At 41.8% G+C, this 20,805-nt stretch overlaps 1 protein-coding gene across 2 annotated transcripts in view; it reads right to left on the reverse strand.

Moving 5' to 3' along the window:
- The window catches only part of fer (fer (fps/fes related) tyrosine kinase), a 416,238-nt gene that overhangs the window by 311,533 nt on the left and 83,900 nt on the right, over nt 1-20,805 (reverse strand). For both annotated transcript variants that reach the window (XM_041185738.1, XM_041185739.1), the window contains exon 5: nt 18,113-18,296. In XM_041185738.1, the coding sequence (XP_041041672.1) occupies nt 18,113-18,296 (184 nt within the window). The remainder of the gene's footprint in view (nt 1-18,112; nt 18,297-20,805) is intronic.

Genomic DNA, 20,805 nt, shown 5'->3' on the forward strand with positions numbered 1-20,805 from the left:
ACACCCATGACAAAATTTGATCCCTGATTAGACTGAACCTCTCTGGGTAACCCATACCTGGCAAAGACACCAATCAACCCATCAATTCCTTCGCAGTAATTTTCTTTAAGGGGATCACCTCTGTGAACTGGGTGAATAAATCCATAATAGTTAGGAGATATTGATGCCCTGTTTTAGTCCTGGGTAGGGGTCCCATAAAATCCACTAGAACACTACTAAACGGTTCATCACAAGCGGGTATTAGGATCAATGACGCTGGTTTAATCACCGGCTGGGGTTTTCCAATTAATTGACAGGCATGATATGTCTTCAGTATTCAACCACATCACCATGCAATCCTGGCCAATAAAACTGGCTAATTATTTTAATCTGAGTTTTCTTTATTCCAAGGTGACCTGTCATCGGAATCTCATGGACAATTCTTAAAATTTCCCTGCAATAGCCAGAAGGGATAAGAATTTGATGGGCCATGGTCCACTCCTCATCTGCTAGTCTCTGGGGAGGTCTCCACTTCCTCATCAAAAGGCCATCTTTGACATAGTAACGTTGAGGGATCCTGTTGGATTCTTCCTCAGAACAGGCCGACTAACATAGCCTCCACCAACCAGGATCTGCCTGTTGGGTTTCAACCAAGGAAATTTAGCTAAATAGTTCCACGTCGCTTTGGCCCAGGTCTTACCCTCCTTCACATTCCTGGAAAACGCCCCACCCAGTCCAACACCCAGTCCTCTTTCTCAGTCAATTGCCCTTCCTGCTGTCTAGCCTTACGAGCTTGGACTCTCATTATCAGACAACCAAGGAACAATCCAAGATGTTCCTCTACGTTTCTTTCACCTTAACGTGCTCTCTCGAAACTCTTGGATAGGCAAATATTTTTAACCCTGACAAATGGTTATCCAATGTAAAATCTACCCCTTCAATAGGAAAACAAAAAACAATTCTCATGGTAACAACTCTGTTAATTGAGTCACTTCACAATTTAACTTGGTTGAAGGAAACACGCTCATAAATCCAATGAGTACCTACTACTAATACTTTGGTCTTGCATCAAACCATCCAGAACCAAAATCATATCATCAGCCAACAGCACTGACTGAATTGCCCCAGTGCTCCTTAAAATATTAATTTAACTTATTTTCTCTTAGAGAAAAAAACCCTCTATAACTTCCAGTAACTTAATTCACTTTAGCAGTGTTCAAGGAAAAATCCCCTCGACTATCCTTTGCATCCCTATTTATTCCCAAGGTATAAACATTAGATGCAATGGGTTTCTTACAATCTTAAGCTTCTGGTGCAGCTAACTCTGTGCAAATTCCTATCACTGGCACTGGTGCCACTGATTTAACACCCATTTCTTTTTCTGGTGCAACCTTTTCTGAAAACCCCAATTACTGCCACCAGTTTACCATTCAGCGTCCAACAATTTGCTTTTATGTGCCCTGTCATACGGTAATAAAACCATTTTTTATATCATTTTTGTTGACTGGAACAGCTCCTGCCTGCCTTCTCACTCAAGCTAGACTCTTTTCTATTCCTGCAACTTCCCTGTGGATTTACAAATGGAGATCTAGTGCACCCTAGCTGCCAAAGCCACTGTTTACCTTACATTAGGAACCTTGCAATCTTCTATGTGTGATCCAATAGCTATTGGGTTACTGTTCCCAAATTCTTCCATTATTAACTTTCTCGTTCTCAAAAGTTTGTTGTAACTTAATTAATCAAAACCATCTGTCAAGCAACATTTTTTCTCCCCAGCAAATTCTACAAATGTTTCATTCACTCTTTCCTTCAAAGTCCAAAATTTTAACTGATATATTTTGGGGACAAGCTCATAAGCATTAAGAAATGCAGTTTTAACTGTCTTAATCAGAGGATTGTACTGCCAAAAGGCAAGAATATACATCCATGTCTTTCCCAATCAAAACACTCTGAAAATGAGAGTTCATGCATCCTTAGGCCACTTTAGCTTTGTAACCACCCTTTCAAATAAGATAAAATAATGCACAACTCCATCCTCCATGAAATTAGGCACGAGGCGAAGATTCTTTGTTATATCAAAGCTTGGAGTGGGACTCAACTCATCATCCAAACTACTAGACCCTCTTTCACCCCATAACCCAAGCTTTTCTTAACCAGTTCATACTGTCCAATTTCTCTCTCTCTCAGACTTTTACATTTTCTATTCCATCCTTGCTAATTTCTCTCTTGACTTCAAGTTCAAGATTTTGCAATTCTCTCTCTCTATCTCAAGCTGTTTCATCTGCAACTGAATTCTAGCTAACTCATACTGTGTTATACCAGTGTCAGGCTTTTCTTCTTATAATTCCAAATGGTCTGCTATTATCTCAACTGTGTCTGCTTTCTTAGCCCCTGCTTTTAACTCCAATTTCAACTTTTCTGATAATCCAATAAACCAAATCTTGGTTAATGATTGTAAATCACTCAGGGATGCATCTTCCTTCTCCAGAAAAGTAGTAGCAACTGACAAAGCCATTTTGCTTTCCAATAAATATAAGATTCACCATGAAAATCTAGACAGCCTTAACCTCTGCAAGTCCCAGCACTTATATTTGAGTGTGGATTCAAAACCCCAATGAGCCCCCAAGTTATATATATGATCAGGTTAGGAACCAGTAACTTTTTGTTTAAAGTAGGCAAAGTTAGAAATCCCAGGTACTTAAGAGAATAAAAATCACAAGATGCCACAGGGTTCTTAAACAAATAAAATAAGCTTTACGATGCAAAGTCAGAAAAGCAAAACAATGTATAATATCTAACTTAAGCTCCAACATTCAGGATTAACATGAAGTGCATGTGAATTAACAGGAAAGCTATGGTTGAACACACTCTGCTGCACAATAAATGGCAGATGCGACCAAGACAGATCCAACGCATTTCTCAGCAACCCACTCAGTGTCCACTGGGGTTACACAAGCTGGTTAAAACAGTCTCCCTCAAAAGGGATTTCAAGTCTTCACTTTAAGACCTAGCCTCGGAATTCCCTCCAAAAGGCACTCCAACTCAGGCGGCCTCAATGATTCCTCACCTCCTGATAGTTTCTCTTCTCCTGAGATGACATTCTACTGGCTTCCAGAGGCTGCACTCAAGCACCAGCTCACAGGCACAATTCCAGCTCTCAAGTCACACTGAGCAGAACACCACTGCTCCAAAGGGTTAACTTCACGACAACAGCACGCAGCACAGAGCCACTGACCTTCTACTACTTTTTCACCTCCCCAAGGCTTCTCCTGAGCCCTCACTATCTGAAGCCTGCCAACAGCAGCACTCTTACTGCTGTAAGCCTTTTCTCCAGCTTTCCAAAACAGAGTTGTTTGTCTCAATGGTGGTTCCAATCAGTGGTCTCCTTCTGGTGGCTCCTTCTCCAGTTGCTTCTCTCTGGGTCCTCCCTCTCTGGGATTTGTCCCTAAGTTCTCCCTATCTGTCACGGGAATTCCTTTGTTATGGCGCCCCACTGGGTCCCGTGAATGTTGTTTTTGGTACTATGCTGGCGCACTGCCTGATCCCTGAGACTTTTTTTGACAGCTGCAAACCGTGCATGTGTGGCCTGTCATTCTGCCACAATCCGCGCATTCAGCAGGTCTCTTGGGCCTCCCAGGAAATGAAATGCTCAGCCTCCGCCCAAGGGGGAAGTGGTGGCATAGTGGTAATATCACTGGACTGGCAATCCAGAGGCCCAGGCTGCCGTTCTAGGGACACTGGTTCAAATCCTACCAACAGCTGGAGTTTGAATTCAATTAATAAATCTGGAACAAAGCAAGCTCAGTCATGGTGACCATGAAACTATAATTGATGGTATTAAAAACCCATCTGGTTCACTAATGCCCTGAAGAAATAAATTTGCCATCCTTACCCCAGTCTGGCCTACATGTGACTCCAGACCCACAATAATATGGTTGACCCTTAACTGCCTTCTGAAGTGCCCTGGCAAGCTGCTAAGTTTGAGGCCAATTCTGGACGCACAACACATATTGGTCCTGCCAGCAACACTTATATCCCATGAAAAAAAGGTTACGTTCACATTCTTAACATAAGGAAAATTCCAACAATTTGTTGTCTTACAGCTCTGACAGCACTGCACAGACTTGGATCTTGCTCATCAACAAATTTCTCATCCCCTTCTTAACCTTGCTCCTGCACTGCCTCCTATGGCAGTCGCACACTTGGCCCATCTGATTAGCACTGTGGTGTATCACACAGTAAATCTTGATAAATGCTTAGGGCTATACTACAGAACACAAGTCTTTGAGGAAACCCAAGAAATGCTGGATTTCTGTATGGTTCTCACAGGGTTGATGTTCAGGTTCTTGTCTGGACCACTGCCTTCAAGGAGCCAGCCTGGCACCCGCTAGTCTGAGTTCAAGATACGGGAAAGTGAGGACTGCTAGCATATAAAGCCTATGCCAGAGAATCTTGCATAGACCTGCATTAATCACTGCCTGTGATTATAGCCACCTAAATAATGAAGGCATAGAACCACTTCCTATTATTAAACATGGCTGGTGGCTGAAGTGAGAACGTAGGGCAACGTGCTGGAAGCCTTTGTCCCTGGGAAAATCTTGTGATGTAGACAAAAGTAATCATAGAATTGTTGCGGGGTAGGAGGCCATTCAGCCCATCATGTCTGCACCGGCTCTGAGTATTTTAACTTAGTCCCAATCTGCTGCCTTTTCGTTGTAACCCTGCACAATATTTCAATTTAAACAGTCATGCAATGCCCTCTTTAATGCCTCAATTGAACCTGCATCCACCACACTTCCAGGCAGTGCATTCCAAGCCCTAACTGGTTGCTATGTGAAAAAGTTTTTTCTCACCCCGCATTCGCTTCTTTTGCAAAATACTTGAAAACTGTGCCCTCTGGTTCTCAATCCGTTTATGAGCGGGAACAGTTTCTCATCATCTACTCTGTCCAGACCCCTCATGATTTCTCCTCTCCAAGGAAAACAGTCCCAACTTCTCCAATCTTTCCTCATAACTGGAGTGTCTCATCCCTGGAACCATTCTCGTAAACCTCTCCTGCACTCTCTCCAATGCGTTCACATTCTTCCTATAGTGTGGTGCCCAGAACTGTACACAATACTCCAGCTGAGGTCTAACCGGTGTCTTATATAAGCTCATCATAACCTCCCTGCTCTTGTACTCTATGCCCCTATTAATGAAGCCTAGAATACTGTATGCGGTATAAACAGCTCTCTCTACCTGTCTTACGACCTTTGATGACTTATATACATACACACCCAGGTCTCTCTGCTCCTGCACACCCTTTAGAATAGTATCCTTTACTTTATACTGTCTCTTCATGTTTTTCTACCAAAAAAATGCACCACCTCCATTCCTCCGCATTGAACTTCCTCTGCCACCTATCTGCCCACTCCACCAATGTGTCAATGTCCTTTTGAAGTTCTATACTGTCCTCCTCACAGTTTACAATTCTCCCAAGTTTTGTGTCATCTATAAATTTTGAAATTGCCCCCTGTACACCAAGAGCTAGATCATTTATACATATCAGGAAAAGCAAGAGTCCCAACACCAACGCCAGGGGAACTCCACTACAAATGCTCCTCCAGCCTGAAAAATACCCATTAACCATTACTCTGATTTCTATCCCTCAGCCAAATTTTGTATCCACATTGCTACTGTCTCTTTTATGTCATGACCTATACCTTTCCTCAAGTCTGTTGTGTGGCACTATTTCGAACATGTATTGGAAGTCCATACACAAATCAACAGCCTTACCCTCATCAACTATCACTGTTACCTCTTTAAAAAGACACCAGCAAATTATTTAGACACAATTTTCCTTTAACAATTCCAAGCTGACTCTTCTGAATCAATCCACATTTTTCCCATGTGACTATTAATTCTATTCCGATGAATTGTTTCCAGAAGTGTCCCCGCCACCAAAGTTACACTGGTTGGTCTGCAATTGCAGGGCAGGTCTTCATAACTTTTTGAACAAGGGCATAATGTTTGCAATTCTCCAATCCTCCGGCACCTCCCCCGAATCCTCTCTTCTCCCAATCATCAGCCTGCATTGAAGAGCTAATGTATTGATCCCTCCTTCCGAATAGAGTATCCAGCACCAATCATATTGACAGCAAACTAACAGAGGTTAATATTATCCGTTTCAGCGTGAAATGAGCACATCATCTACACTGATACTTGAGCACAGAATTAAGGGTAGCTCCACTGTCAAAAGTACTACATTTCAATACCAGCATCAAATAAGACATTAATGAGAGAACGTGCCAGCCTGTTAAATCAAATCTGTAAGATTCCATGACATCCCAGTGTTTTTGTTAATATTAATCTTCAGTCAACACAAAAGAAAGAAATTAACTGGTCACATATTCTACTGTGGGATCTTCTGTTCAAATATTAGACAACACTTACCTTCAAAGCAAGGACTTGTCTCAAACACAGCTGTTATTTCCAACCAAAACATCTGTTCCAAGGCAGAAGAGAAGGCAATGTTGCAAAAACGTCTAAAATTGAATGCTTGAAACACTAGCATAGATAATTACAGGACATTCTGCCACTGCATGATGCAAATGGGAGCCTCAACACCAATCAATTTAACAAGCAAGGATGAATAGTCTTTTGAGAATCACCTGTAACTAAAATGTCAGCCTGGTCAGAAGTAGCTTAGTGATGTAATTCTTTCTGTTGCGAAACACTTGCTGCAGTAGTTTGCAGAAGGCTGAACTGGCGTAGCTGATCTAGGTGTTAGATCTCATCAATGACGGCCTTTTGAAAGAGGTGGCTGCTAAAGTATGGAAAGTGCTCAACATTTTCCAGAGGCTCTCCTTGAACATACATGGGAGGTAGAATGTTTGGCAGACCAGGTGTGGGTTGATATCCAAGTTTAGTTTTGGCAACATTCAAGGACAGACCATGTTTCTTGAATGCAGAACTGGAGAGATCAAGAGTTGTTTGTAAGTCTGCTACAGAGTGAGCAAAGACACTGCAGTCATCCAAAAAGTCAACACAAGTCCTCGTGTACAGAGCAGTTGTCATCACCACACTCCTGTACTGCAGCGAGACCTGTACTGTGCATCAGTGACACAAGAGCACGAGTGAAACTCCATCAGCAATGCCTCTGCCACATCCTCCAGATTCAATGGAGGTTCGAACAAACATTAAGCATTCAGGCAAAACTCGTACAAAATCAACTTCAATAGACTGGACACTGTCCATGTGGCTGAAAACCGTCTTGCCCACCAAGTCCTGTTCTCCCAACTCTCAAAAGGCCAATATTCCAGGGGAGGACAAAGAAAGTGCTTGAAAGACTTCCTGAAGCTCTCCTTGAAACACAGTAGCATTGACCTTACTGATTGGGAGGAGCCTGCAACCAACCATTCAGAATAGCGACAACTTGTTCATCAACCTGCATCCTGCTTTGAGTCTCAACAGCTTAAATGAGGCAGAGATGGAAAGAAAATGAAACAAATCCTGCATTCCCTATATCATCACTTCATGGCCACATGGGGCAGGATGTCCCAAAGATATGTGGATCACGAACCAGCCTGTTGACCCCTATCATCTTCAAATCAAGGGACAGCCGAAGGAGACTATGTAATGTGCACAGCCTGACAAAAATAACATTTCATTCTGCTCATGTTCCCCTCTACATTCCCTGGTGGCCACAGCCAAACGAGCACATTCAACATTCACAGAGATCAATTCAAATTAGTGGAAGACTTAAGTGCTAAAAAAAATGTACAGATGCTCAGATAGAAAATCTTAAATAACTGGCAAAGACTCTAGCCTTACCTTTGTTTAAAATGTAAAATGGGAACATGGCAAAATGTATGCAAGATACTTAAGAGGCAGCAAATAAAACCTGCAAGCAGAAAAAAACACAAGCTGGTATAGGGTTGAGAAGGCAAGATTTATGATGAACATCAGCAAGAACATCTTTATACAGAGGTGACAGAAAGGTGCAATGGTCGCCAGAAAAGACATCTCAGAAGAGGATTTGTTTCAAAAACAAAGTCAGTGATTGTATTCTGGAAATATATCAAATGGACAGAATTGTCAAGCTTCTGGAGTGTTGTTGGAGATGCCCTAATCAAGGCAAGTGGCAACTATTCCATCACCCTCCTGACTTTTGCCCTGTATATGGTGTACATCCCGTGTGTTGTCTGGGGCTCAGTTACTCCGACCTGCTCTTATGATGCGTTCAACTGATCAGTGTTCAGCAAGGGGACAAATTGCTCACAGTCTAGGTTGGTGCTGTCTTATGTGTGATGTTAAAGCAAACCATGATTTGCAGATCAGATTGCAAATGCTGCGGATGAAGTCACTGTTGGAGGAGGAGGTGAAGGCACTCGCTTTGCAGCATGTTTAATTGTCCTGTAGGAACATGATTCAGTTCTCCTCAAACGTTGAGATTGCTTGATGACAAGGAGTTCTCCAGTGAACCTGTCCAGGGATTTTTTCTGCCATAGTCATGGGGTCAAACTGACAAGATCTGAAATTGGCTTTCAGAATGTCTTTGCATCGAAGTTTAGGGCATCCTATGGCATGGGCTGCCATGTTCAGCTGGCAGTAGAAAACAGCCTTCAACATGTGGAATTTTCCACGCAAGCCACATGGCAAACGCAGTGAAACTGAGCACTGATGAACATGCTCTCAATGCCAGGTATGCAACACCTTGCAAGAACTTTGACGTTAAGGATTTTGGCATGCCACTTGATGTTACAGATAGATCTTAAGCAGCAATGATGGAATGCATCTCTTTCCCCTTATGTGAGACTGGTAGGTTATCCATTCCTCTAAGCCACAGAGAAGTGAAGTGAAGTCTTGCAAGAAGCACTGCCTGCTAGACTTGAATCTTGGTCTTAAGACACTCCATGTTCTCTTCAAAGCCTGTGGTTGAGCCTGCCGAGTGCAGAGTTTGCTTTCAGCAGGTGATAGGCAATTTTATCATCTAACATGGTGTAGCTGGAGAGGTTAACCCCTGTTCTTGTAGCCACAGTATTTAAATGGTTAGTCTAAAGTTTTCTGTCAATGGTAACCAGCAGGACATTGATGGCAGATGATTCAGCAATGCCAATGCCATGAATGTCAAAGGGAGATGGTTAGATACTCTCTTGTTGGAGATGGCCATTACCTGGTACTTAAGTGGCAATTAACATTCGCGCCACTCATCAGCCCATGCCAGAATGTTGTCCAGGTCCTGCTGCATGCAGGCACAGGCAGTTTAATTAACTGAGGATTTGCAAATGGTACTGAGCATTATGCAATTATCTGATCTTATGATGAGAGGAAGGTCATTGATGAAGCATTTGAACATGGTTTGGCCAAGGTCATGACCCTGCAGAACTCCTGCAATGATGTCCTGGAGCTGAGGTAATTGGCCTTCAACAACCACAACCATCTTCCTTTGTGCTAGGTATGACTCCAACCAATGAACAATTTTCCCAGATTCCCACCGACTTCAATTTTGGCAGAGGCACTTGATGCCACACTTGATCAAATGCTGCACTGATATCAAGGCCAGTCACTTTCACTTCACCTCAACATTCACTGCAGAATACTCAGCCTCCATCCTATTCTAGCAGCCAAAATATTTATGTAGCTGGCAGAGTTAAGTTACTGGTCAATGTTAATTCCTTCCAGGATGTTCATGGTGGGGGATTCATTGAATGTCAGCTGAGTGCTACAGAATGTCATGGGGAGGCAATTAGGCTTTCTTCTTTGGATACGGTCACTGGCTGACACGTGTGGCATTTGCTGCTTACATGTCTAATCCTGAATGTTGTCCAGGTTTTGACAGATTCATTGTCTGACAAATGGATAAACTGAGTGGAACACTGCTCAATCAGCAGCAAATAACCCTACTCCTGTCTTATGATTCCAGCTGAGATTACCCTTGGACAAGCCTGATCTCAGAGTGGAACCCAGCTTGACAGATCATAACTTTTATATTTTTGTTCAGATATATGGAGAGGGGCTACTGAACAGACTCATTGAAGTCAGCTAATGAACTTTTAACAAAAGAATAAAACATTTACTCAACAAGAAAAGATGAACTATATTTCAATACTCCTTCACCCACAACTATACCTTTACAGACATATACAGATTTGTAAGGATAACATAAGTTACAAAAGCTATCTTATACTTCAATGTACACAGTAAGCTCACAGACCATGCACTAATAGGTACCCTGTGGTCAGACACACCAAATTCTGAAACCAAGTGACAGATGCCACCTCAACGAGATGCTATGGATCTCTCCTCAACTACCCCCAGATGCTTGTCGCACCATGAGCCAACCGGTCTCACTTCACTCAGTCTTTCACACGAGGGTTTCCAATATCCATTCTCCAAGAACTCATCCTGGAATCTTCTACCAAATCAATGCTTTTTCGCAAACACCTTCCGCAAGGGTTCATCTCCAGGGTTTCGAACTCTCGTTCTGATGTTCCTGGGTCACCACATGCATTCATGCCATCTTCCGCGCACTCTCACCAACTCAACCATCAACAGTACCACTACTGCTTCACATGCCCATAGTAAAGAGTTACAGGCATTCAGTTGTCTCTTTGGACCTTCTTGCCTCTTGCAAGCTGTTCTCACTTTAAATCTGCTTTCTGCAGCTTGAAGCTTTAAACTTGAAGCTTGGGGCCTTTCGCTGCCCCTCACTCTTAACTTCACTTAGGGCCTTTTCCATGTTCCTGCCCTTTCTAACTAGAAGGTTTGTTTGGACTTTCTCTTGTTCCACTCCCCTGGATTTTGGGGTCTTTTCTTTAGCTTGGGACTGGCTATCTGTTCCCCTTTGCTCCAGTCTCTCTCTAGCAGCTACTTGCTACCAACTTTAGCTTGGAGCTGGCTATCTGCCCCTTTTAGGTAGCTTCTGTTTGGCAGCTGTCTTCCAAACCAGCTGAAATCCAACAGCTTCCAAAACAAACTTTCGAGTTTTGTGTGTGTCTCAGGGGAGGATCTGCCTCTCTGACCCCCTGTTGCTAGGCGAAAGTCCAATTCTTCTACCCCCACAAACACCAAAACTAAAGCTCATTCCTAACACTTAAAAAATCCAAATATAACTTACTTAAACTATCTCTATTTCCTAACAATCTTATGATGGAAGATAGATCATTGACAAAGCAACTGAAAGTGGTGAAATCTCAGGCGCTGCCCTGATGTCCCACTAGTCCTGAGACCCATATTATTAGCCTCCATCAATCTCAACCATCCTGTGCCAGTATGACTCCTGGTCAATGGTGTTTCCTTCTGGTCCCCATCGGCCAGTTTTACTCTGATTCCGCTGGTGCCATAGTTGGTTGAATGCTGCCTTGACGTCAGTGGGAATCACTCTCATTTCACCCCTGAATGAGGGCTGGATAGGCAACTTGGTTGCAGGCTTCAAACAATACCTAATTGAGGATTATCAGGTCAGCCATGATCTCATTGAATGGCAGGGCAGACTCGATTGGGCTGAATGGCCTACTTTTGCTCCTACGTCTTATGGTCAAAGACAAACACAAGATGTTTCCTCAACATTCCTTTTCTTCCACTTAGCATCTTGCTTTTAAATAGCACCTTAAATGTAGATAAATATCCCAAAGTACTTCACCAGCATAATTTTTCACAACATAAGAAGTAGGAGAAGTAGTTTAACTCCTCTCAAACCTGATCTGCCATTCAATAAGATTATGGCTGATCAGATTGTGGCCTAAACTCCACTTTCATGCCTAACCCTCAACTTCCTTCTCAGTCAAAATCTATCCAACTCGACCTTGAATATATTCAATGACCCAGCCTTCACTGCTCTTTGGGGTAGTAAATTTCAAAGATTAACAACACTTTGAGGAAATATGAAGGGAGAAGGCCAAAGGCTTGATCAAAGGCATGGATTTCAAGGATAATCTAAAACTCTTCCACTTCCCTCCCCTCCTTTAAAGGAAATTCCAGAAAGCAGGACTTCAATGGTTGAAGGTTTGACCATCATTGGTGAGTCAAGGGGATGCACAAGAGGCCAGGATTAAAGGAATGGAGAGTTAAGACAACAGGTGTAATTGTAGAGCTGGAGATTATGGAGATAATGACGGAAAAGGCCACAATAAGAGTTAAGCTGAGTATTTTAAATTTGAGGTACTGATGCGACACTGTAGGTCTGAGAGAACATGTGCTGTGGGTGAGCAGGACAAAATCTAAGCAACAGAATTTCAAATGGCCTGAAGTTGACCAAAGGTGCAAGATGGAAAGGTGATCTAAAATAATCAAGTCTGGAGGTGGTAATGGCATGGATGAGGATTTCAACAGCACATGGGCAGAGGAAGGTGATGTTTGTGAGATGGAAGCAGACACTCAGTGATGGAGAGGATATAATCTGAAGCCTGCTTTGGGATCAATAAGAATGCAGAGGTTGCAAACAGTCAAGGTCAGCCCAACAGTGGCCAAGGAGACGAAAATAGGTGACAACTGTATGGAGATTGTGCAAGCTGCCAGGAGTTTGTGCCAGCCACCCATGATGATGGTTTCAGTCTTACCTGTGTTCAGGTGAAGGAAATACTGCTCACTCAAAACTGGAAAGATTGCAAGCAGAAATAAATATATCATTTTGTTTTATTAATACTACATTTCAACTTGATTTTTATGTTCCTGAAAAACAGTTGCAATTCAAACTTTCTCAAGTTTGAAGCAGAACTATGTAACCTTTGTAGGGGAATTTGAAACATGGCATTTGTTCAACTAGGTGTTTTCCCTTATTGCATCTGTCACAAAATTCAATCAGAAATAGAAATCTGTTTCCCCTCACACCTCTGACTGTATCATTGTAAGTGTCAGAACAAGCTGGAGAACAGCCATCCGAAATGCTGTCTGTTCCATCAGTGCTATCCCCGACAAACTGAATGCATGCATGAAATGGGCAAAAACTGAATGCAAGGGCTAAATCCTGGCAGATGCGGGGCCCAGAGATTATTTCTCTGTGGCAGGTAAAGCAGCAAATTTAAATTCTTAGCCTGTTGGCACTCCTTGCCACTTGACCTCGTTCCATTAGCACCACATACGAGCTGTCAGAGAACGCCACTTACTCCTGACTTCCTTTTGGATCAGTGTTGAACAGCACTGACACACACCCAAAATATTTACATTTGCTGACCTAAGAGTGAGTTGATGGGAAATAATCCCACAACCTTGCACTTATGGCAGTGCAGCATGATGTTTCCAAATGTTTTAACAAGAAATGCGTCATCTGCAGAGTTTTCTCCTGAACTGACCTAGATAACTGTCAGCTTAGGGCATCGACATATCTACCCTTAAAGTTTACTTAATTGTTTTCAAGAAGCTATTCTGAAAACGATTAGAATCAAATGCAAAGTTGACAATTGAGTTCACCACAATAATAAAACTGTCACTGCATCCCTGGTCACTTCCACCATTTACACAGTAGTTTTCCACCCATCTACTGCACAAGGATGAGCTGAATGCGAAAGGAACAAAGGTCAGTCATAAAAGAATAGAATTCACATGAAGTTATATTTGCCAGTCAGTCAAATGGCCTTCTCCAAGGCCATAATGGTTCTATGAATCTGACTCTATGAGCAAAAGTCAATGCAAATACAAGAATTAGAAATCTATGTAATCCTTGCACCAACCTTAACATTGACAGTTTATGCATATGATGTGTACTTTTGCTGTGTTTGAGTTGTCCTTGTAGAACGACCAAACAGGAAAGTCATTACATTTTGTTAATTCCATAGGCCCATCTTCAACTCAAGCTGCTAAATGGGTCAGATCCAAAGATATGAAAATCACACATTTCGCTAAAGCAGTGTGGGTTTCTTGCAATTTTCACTGGAGACATATTTTAAAAAAAAATGTCTTTAGAAGATGTACATGAAGTTTTGCACCTTGCACCTGAATTTTTGACACTTTCTGAAGTGTTCTTTTTTGTGCCATGGAACTAGAGATGCATTGCTACTTCCAGGACTAAGTATGCCTTGTATCATAGAACTGTTGAAGATCTGAGACATTTTTTTCCAACACAAAAGACATCTCTGCAATTTTACAAATAGCTTATCAGTCACAACTCCCACTATAAAAGGAAAAAGGAAGTTAGTACTATGGGTCCAAATACACATGAATCCTCCAATATGCAAAATGTTGGGACTAGCTGAAAACTTATCAGCAATCAGAGAAATAAAACTAGAAAAGGGATGCTGAAAAATGGCAATTTGCATAGGTGGACATTATTTGAAAATATTTCTGCTATTCTGCATAGTTTAAAATAAGATTGACGCTGATCAAATGATAATGTCAATAACTTTACACCATGGTCAGGAATCTCCTGCAAGAGCAATACTGGCAACAAGCGCCATAAAGTTCAACCATTGAACGCAGCAGCCCTCCAGCTTAAACATCTGCATAAATTTATTCAAAAACTAACTAAAAATTACTCACATTCTCTGATAAAATTATACACACTTAATTGCATTGATATGCATGATACTTACATGGCTCACCTTTGTGTAATTGACAGGTTAAACTAAACATTATCCAATACTAACCATCTCTAGCACTATTTGGACTATTTCCCTATAAAAAGCTCAAGTGTTACTCACTGTTGTCCCAAAGATAAGCTGTGCTCGAACCCAATTAAATGAAAACTCCTAACGATTTAGATTGCCCAGCTAACTGAACAAGTTATTCCACTTTGGTAGCTCATCATCCACCCTAAATATGATAATCCCTCTAGAGCCACAGCAATGTGGCTGACTTTGAATTGCCCTCTGAAATGGCCGAGTAAGCCACTCAGTTGCGTCAAACTAAAGAAAAGCCTGCTATGAATAAAACCAAGTGGATCACCTGACCACAGGGCCCAGCATATCCCTCACTCCACCATTACCATCAAGCTGAGGAATCATCTCTGGTTCAATTATGCATTTGAAGAGTATGCCAGGAGCAGGGCCAAGCATATCTAAAATTGAGATGGCAACATGGTAAAGCTACAACACCAGACCACAAATAAAGAGCTTAGCTATCCCACAACCACTGAATCAGGTCAAAGTTCTGCAGTCTTGCTACATCCAGTCATGAATGCTGCTGAACGAGGACCTACAACAAATAGACTTCAGCAGCTTAAAAAGTCACATCCCATAAACGAATTAAAAACTTAACCAAAGGAGGCTCCTCAAATATCTCAATCCTCAATGATCAGCAAAGCTGAAGCATTTGCAAACTTCTTCAGACAGTATGCTGAGTCAATGATCCATCTGGGCCTCCTCCTGAGGCCCCCTGCATCACAGATGCCAATTCACTCCATGTGATATCAAGAACCGGTTGGACATACTGAAAAAGGCAAAGACTACAGGCCCTGACAACCTCCTGGCTGTAGAATGAAGACACGTTCTCCAGAACTAGCCATGCCCCAAACCAGTACAATGCTGCTACTTGGTTGGCTAGATGCCAAATTGTCCAGGTATGTCCTGCCCACAAAAAGCAGGACAAATCAAACATAGCTAATTACCAACTCAGTCTACTCTCAAACATCTGGAAAAAGTCATGGAAGGTACCAATGACTGTGCTATCAAGCAGCATTTACACAGCAATAACTTATTCATCGATGCTCAGTTTGGGTTCTTCCAGGACAGCTTATCTCTAGACCTCATTACAGATTTAGTCCAAACATGGACAAAAGAGCTAAATTCCAGAGCGAGGTGAGAATGACTGCCATTGACGTTAAGGCAGCGTTTGACCAAGTGTGACATCATGGAGTCTCAGCAAAATTGATCTCAATGGGAATCAGGGGAAAACTCTCCACTGTTTGGAGTCATACCTAGCACCAAGAAAGATGGTAGTGGTTGCTGGAAGCTAATCATCTCAGCCACAGGACATGGCTGCAGGAGTTCCTCAGGTTAATGCTCTTAGCCAAAACATCTTCAGCTGCTTCATCAATACCTTTCCCTCCAACATAACGCCAGAAGTGCGGATGTTAAAAGGTGATTGCAGTATTTGCAACTCAGATATTGAAGCAGTCTGCACTTGCATGCAGCAAGACCTGGACAATGGTCAGGTTTGGACTAAAAAGTGAGAAGTAACAACCAAGTGGCAGGCAGTGACCATCTTCAACGAGAGAATCTCACCACCTCCTTTAGAAATTGAACCCCATTACCATCACCGAGTTCTCCCACCATGAACATTCTGGAGGGGTTACCATTGAAACATAACTGGACCAGCCATAAAAATACTGTGGCTACAAAAGCAAGTCTGGGAATTTTGCAGCAAGTAACTCACATCCTGACTCCCCAAAACCTGTGCACCAGCTACAAGGCACAAGTTTCAGCAAGATGGCAAACTCTCAATCTGCCAGGATGAGTGCAACTCCAACTTAAGGAACTCAGCACTATCCAGTCTGCTTAATTGGCATCCCATCCACCACCTGAAACATTTATTCCATCCACCACTGGCACAGTGGTCACAATTTGAACCATGCACAAGACACACCACAGCATCATGCCAAAGGTCCTTCAAGGTCCGTTCCAAATCCACAACCTCTACCACCAAGAACAGGGGAGCAGATAGATGGAACACTACCACCGGTAAGTTCCCTCCAAGTCACATGCCATTCTTACTTCGAATTATTTCACCATTCCTTCATTGTCGCTGGGTCAAAGTCCTAGAACTCCCTCCCTCAGAGCACTGTGGCCACACTGTCTTCAGTGATTCAAGGCACAATTCATCACCATATTCTCAAGGGTAACTAGGTGATGAACAATAAGTGCTGGCCCTGCCAGCAATGCTCAAATCCCATGAATGAGTAAAAAAAAATACAATTAACACGTGATCTAGTTACAGATATCAAATATATGAATAAGACAGGGAAAAATTCAAAGGACCAATTACCTAGGCAAGAAAATAATAATTAGGGTAACAATAAAGCCTATGTCCACAAACCTGGTCGTGGCAATATGGTCTGTGATCGATCCTCCAGCTAGAGGTCAAATATTGCAGGTCTTTTCCTTTGCAGAAAAGTTTCCAGATCCACACACCCACCTTCTGCATTCGTTTCATGCAAAACAAACTACAAACCAAGTACAACAAAAATGCCATTCGTCTCCATTGTAATTGATCCAAATCATGAGTGGATATTCCAGCCATGCTTTTCCCTTTTATATTTTTCACACTCTTGCATTTTCCCAAGTTTTCAGCAATTAAACTATTTTCATGACTTCTGCAATAATTCGGTGCAGGGCCACAATCAAATCCACAGAGCACTCCATTTTACAATCAAATCAGCTAGTTCCAAGCTTCAGTTACAGTCTGGATGACTTAGTCTTGATGACTGAGGTATGTGCACGCCTTCAGCAGCACACTGTAACCAGTGAGAAAACCAGTACAACTGAAGGAAATTTGCCTTCACCACCATTCTGAAAGGGGGCAGAGCTTTAACATTTAATTAACACCTGTTTTGGCAAGGGTTTCCATGGGGTGGCACAAATGATCGAGTTAATATTGGTGTGGTTTTAAAAACAAGCACAAATTACTGGAGTCATAATTTACTGGAAGTTATGTATTACAACAATTGTGTACACTGCACATACCCCAATAATGCAAGCTTTCACTAAGTTCCAGGCAATAGTTCTAACTTGATTCTACTACTAATTTGGTCAGAAGTGGCAAGAATAAATATTAACGGAATTCTCCATTTTAACAGACTGGTTTACATAGTGGAATACTACTACAGGAATGAAAGTAGCCATTAAGCTCCATCTTCATTCTCTCGCCTCCCCACCTTATACATATAGTTGACTGAATGTAAATTAATCAAAGGTAAAATAAATTAATGCCTCCATGCAGTATTAGAAATTCTAATTTTCACTGTTGCTTAAAAAATGACAACTTGGTCTGTGGGGTGAGGGAACATATATTTTGCCAGTTGCAAGTGTGCTGACAATTCTCCATGAGGGCCTTCATTGCACATGAAAGTGAACAACTTTTAATTAAAAGATCAGTTCCCTATGTTAAAATAGGTACATTATTCAGTTGTATAGACTGGCAAAGTAGTACATTTTTCCAAGAGTTAGATCAACACGGTCTGTAATAAAAAAGCGTCAGATGAATTATCTAGAATATTTCTTACAAAGCAAGAATCATTCCCTCCTGCATCTTCTGCAGAGAATCTAGCAGCAGAGGAAGAGCTTTATCATAATACTGTTCCTGGTGTAGCTGGGCCCCCTTCACTGCCAGCACATACTGGTTATGCAAATTATGGAGTTTCATGGTGGCCTTGTCAAATCTGTCTTTGGCTTTTTCAGTCTCTTTGCCTGAAGGAGGAAAGAAAGCAAATGAGAACAAACTTCAGCAATGCAACTTTTATTCAAGTAAAACAGGCCTGTCATTTTTTCAACTGTTCATTTGCAGCTACTTAACCTCAACCAATTCCACAACTGTTAATTTTAAGTGCAATAAGCTATAGAATCGAACAACCAAATGGCATATTGCGATTTGTTCAAAAACATGTTAATTTCAGTTTAAGTCAAAGTTTCAAACCGTAGCTTCTCTACAAAAGTTAATGAATTGAGATTTTTAAATTCCAGTAGTAACATTTTTTGCAGTTTATTTCAGTTTTAATATTTTTACCATTTCATTTTTCAGAAATGACAAATTACTCCCTTTTTGCTTTTGAAAAATACACAAATGAAAAATTCACTACTTTCAGTTTCACAAGGACATTCTAATAATGGGGTTGAGATGGCGGGTGGTGGGGTGCAATACGAAAAACAACCCAGAAGAAATAGCAATAACGTAAGATGAAAAATTTTCCATGCTAATAATTTACTGTGAGTATAATTTACAGCACAGGACAGATGCAAAGTTAAAATCTCCTCCACAATGCTCCAGCTTCAAAACAGCATCCCAACTGCATCAGTCAGACTTTTCACACTTATTGCACCAGCTAATCTGTGTTCCAAGTCAAAGTGCTTATTCACAGTTAACCAACTGGGGATTTGAACAGTAAGTTGACACTAAAATTATACTAATCTGAAGTTCAGTCTGGGCAAAAAATTTGGACCAAAGGCAAGTACTGGACATATAGGAAATTGTAAAAAGCAGAGAAAACTGTACGACATGAAGTTTACTTGCCAGCTGATAGAATCATTGGACAGGTGGCAAGGATTTGTCCAGTTGAGGTTGTAATGTCTCTCTGAAAGAAGTGTTTAGCTAGTCCTGTTCCCCAGAGCTTTCCCCACAGACCTACAAATTTCTTCCCTTTCATGTACTAATTCAGCTCGCTTTTGAAGGGCTTCCAGGCTGTGCATTCCAAATCACAACCACTTGCGACATGAAAAGATTTTCACATTGCCTCAGGTTCTTTCGTCAATCAGCTTAAATCTGTGTCCTCTGATTCCCGACCCTTCTGCCAATGGGAACAGTTTCTACTTGACTTTCTGGGCTTCGCATGGTTTTGAGCACCTCTATCAAACCTCCTCTCAACTTTGCTTACCCTAAGGAGAAAACACAAGCTCCTTTAATCTATCCACCTGAGGTCCCTCATCCCTGCAACCACTCGAATCTTTTCTGCATCCTCTCCAAGGCCTTCACATCCTTCCAGGGCAGTACCCAGAATTGGGCACAATACTCAAGTTGACGCTGAACCAGCATTTTACAAGGCTCATCATCATTTCCTTAGTTCTGTACTCATGCCTCTAATTATAAAAGCTAGGATTTTGTACGCTTTTTTTTAAAAAAAAACAATCTGCCCTGCTGCCTTCAACTATTTGAGCACAGATATCCCCAGTCCCTTGATTTCTGCACCCACTGTGGAATTGTTTTCTTTATTCCATATTGCCTCTCCTTGCTTTTCCTACCAAAATGCATCACTTCACAATTCTGTGTTAAGTTCCATCAAGCAACTGCCTATCCCCCAACCTGTGTCCTCTTGAAGTCTATCGCCATCCTAATCACAGTTCAGTACATTTCCAAGCTGTGTCATCTGCAAATTTTGAAACCTACCCTGCACAACCAAGTCTAAGTGATTAAGCGTATCACAAAAAGGAGTGGTCCTGGTACTAAATCTCTGGCACAGAGTGTATACCTTCCTCCAGTCCATAAAAACAACCATCCATCACTACTGTTTCCTGTCACTTAACCAATTTCGTATCCATGTTGCCACTGTCCTTTTTATTCCATGAGCTTCAATTTTGCTGGCAAGCCTATCATGTGGTACTGACTATCAAACACCTTTTGGAAGCCCATATACAACAACCGCATGGTCCTCAACCCTTTGTGTTGTCTTATCAAAAAACTGAAATAAGTTGGTTAAACATGTTTTGCTTTCAGAATATCCATACTGGCTTTCCTTAATTGATCCATAACTAAGCCGCTGTTAACTTTGTCCTCAAGTATAGTCCTCAAGTAAAAGCTTCCCACCACCAAGGTTAAAGTGGCCTGTAGTTGCTGGGTTTAACCTTGCACCGTTTTTGAACAAGGGTGAAACATTTGTAATTCTCCAGTCTTCTGACACCACCCCTACATCATCTGAGGATTGTAAGATTATGGCCAGCACCACCACCCTTACTCACTTCAGCAACCTGGGATGTATCCCAACTGGACCAGTCTTTTCAACACCTCCTTTATCAATATTTAGCCCATGTGGGATCTCAACTACCTCCTCTTACATTATGACTACAGCAGCAACATTTTCTTTGGGAAACACAGATGCAAAGTAATCATTTAGCACTTTGTAAGACTTTAGTGCATTTTGCTATCACCTTTGCATATGTTCTGTCGTAACATCCTACACCATGGGCTAGATTTTGTGTGCCTCCACCA

Source organism: Carcharodon carcharias, chromosome 4, assembly GCF_017639515.1.
Source record: "Carcharodon carcharias isolate sCarCar2 chromosome 4, sCarCar2.pri, whole genome shotgun sequence".
NCBI lineage: Eukaryota > Metazoa > Chordata > Chondrichthyes > Lamniformes > Lamnidae > Carcharodon > Carcharodon carcharias.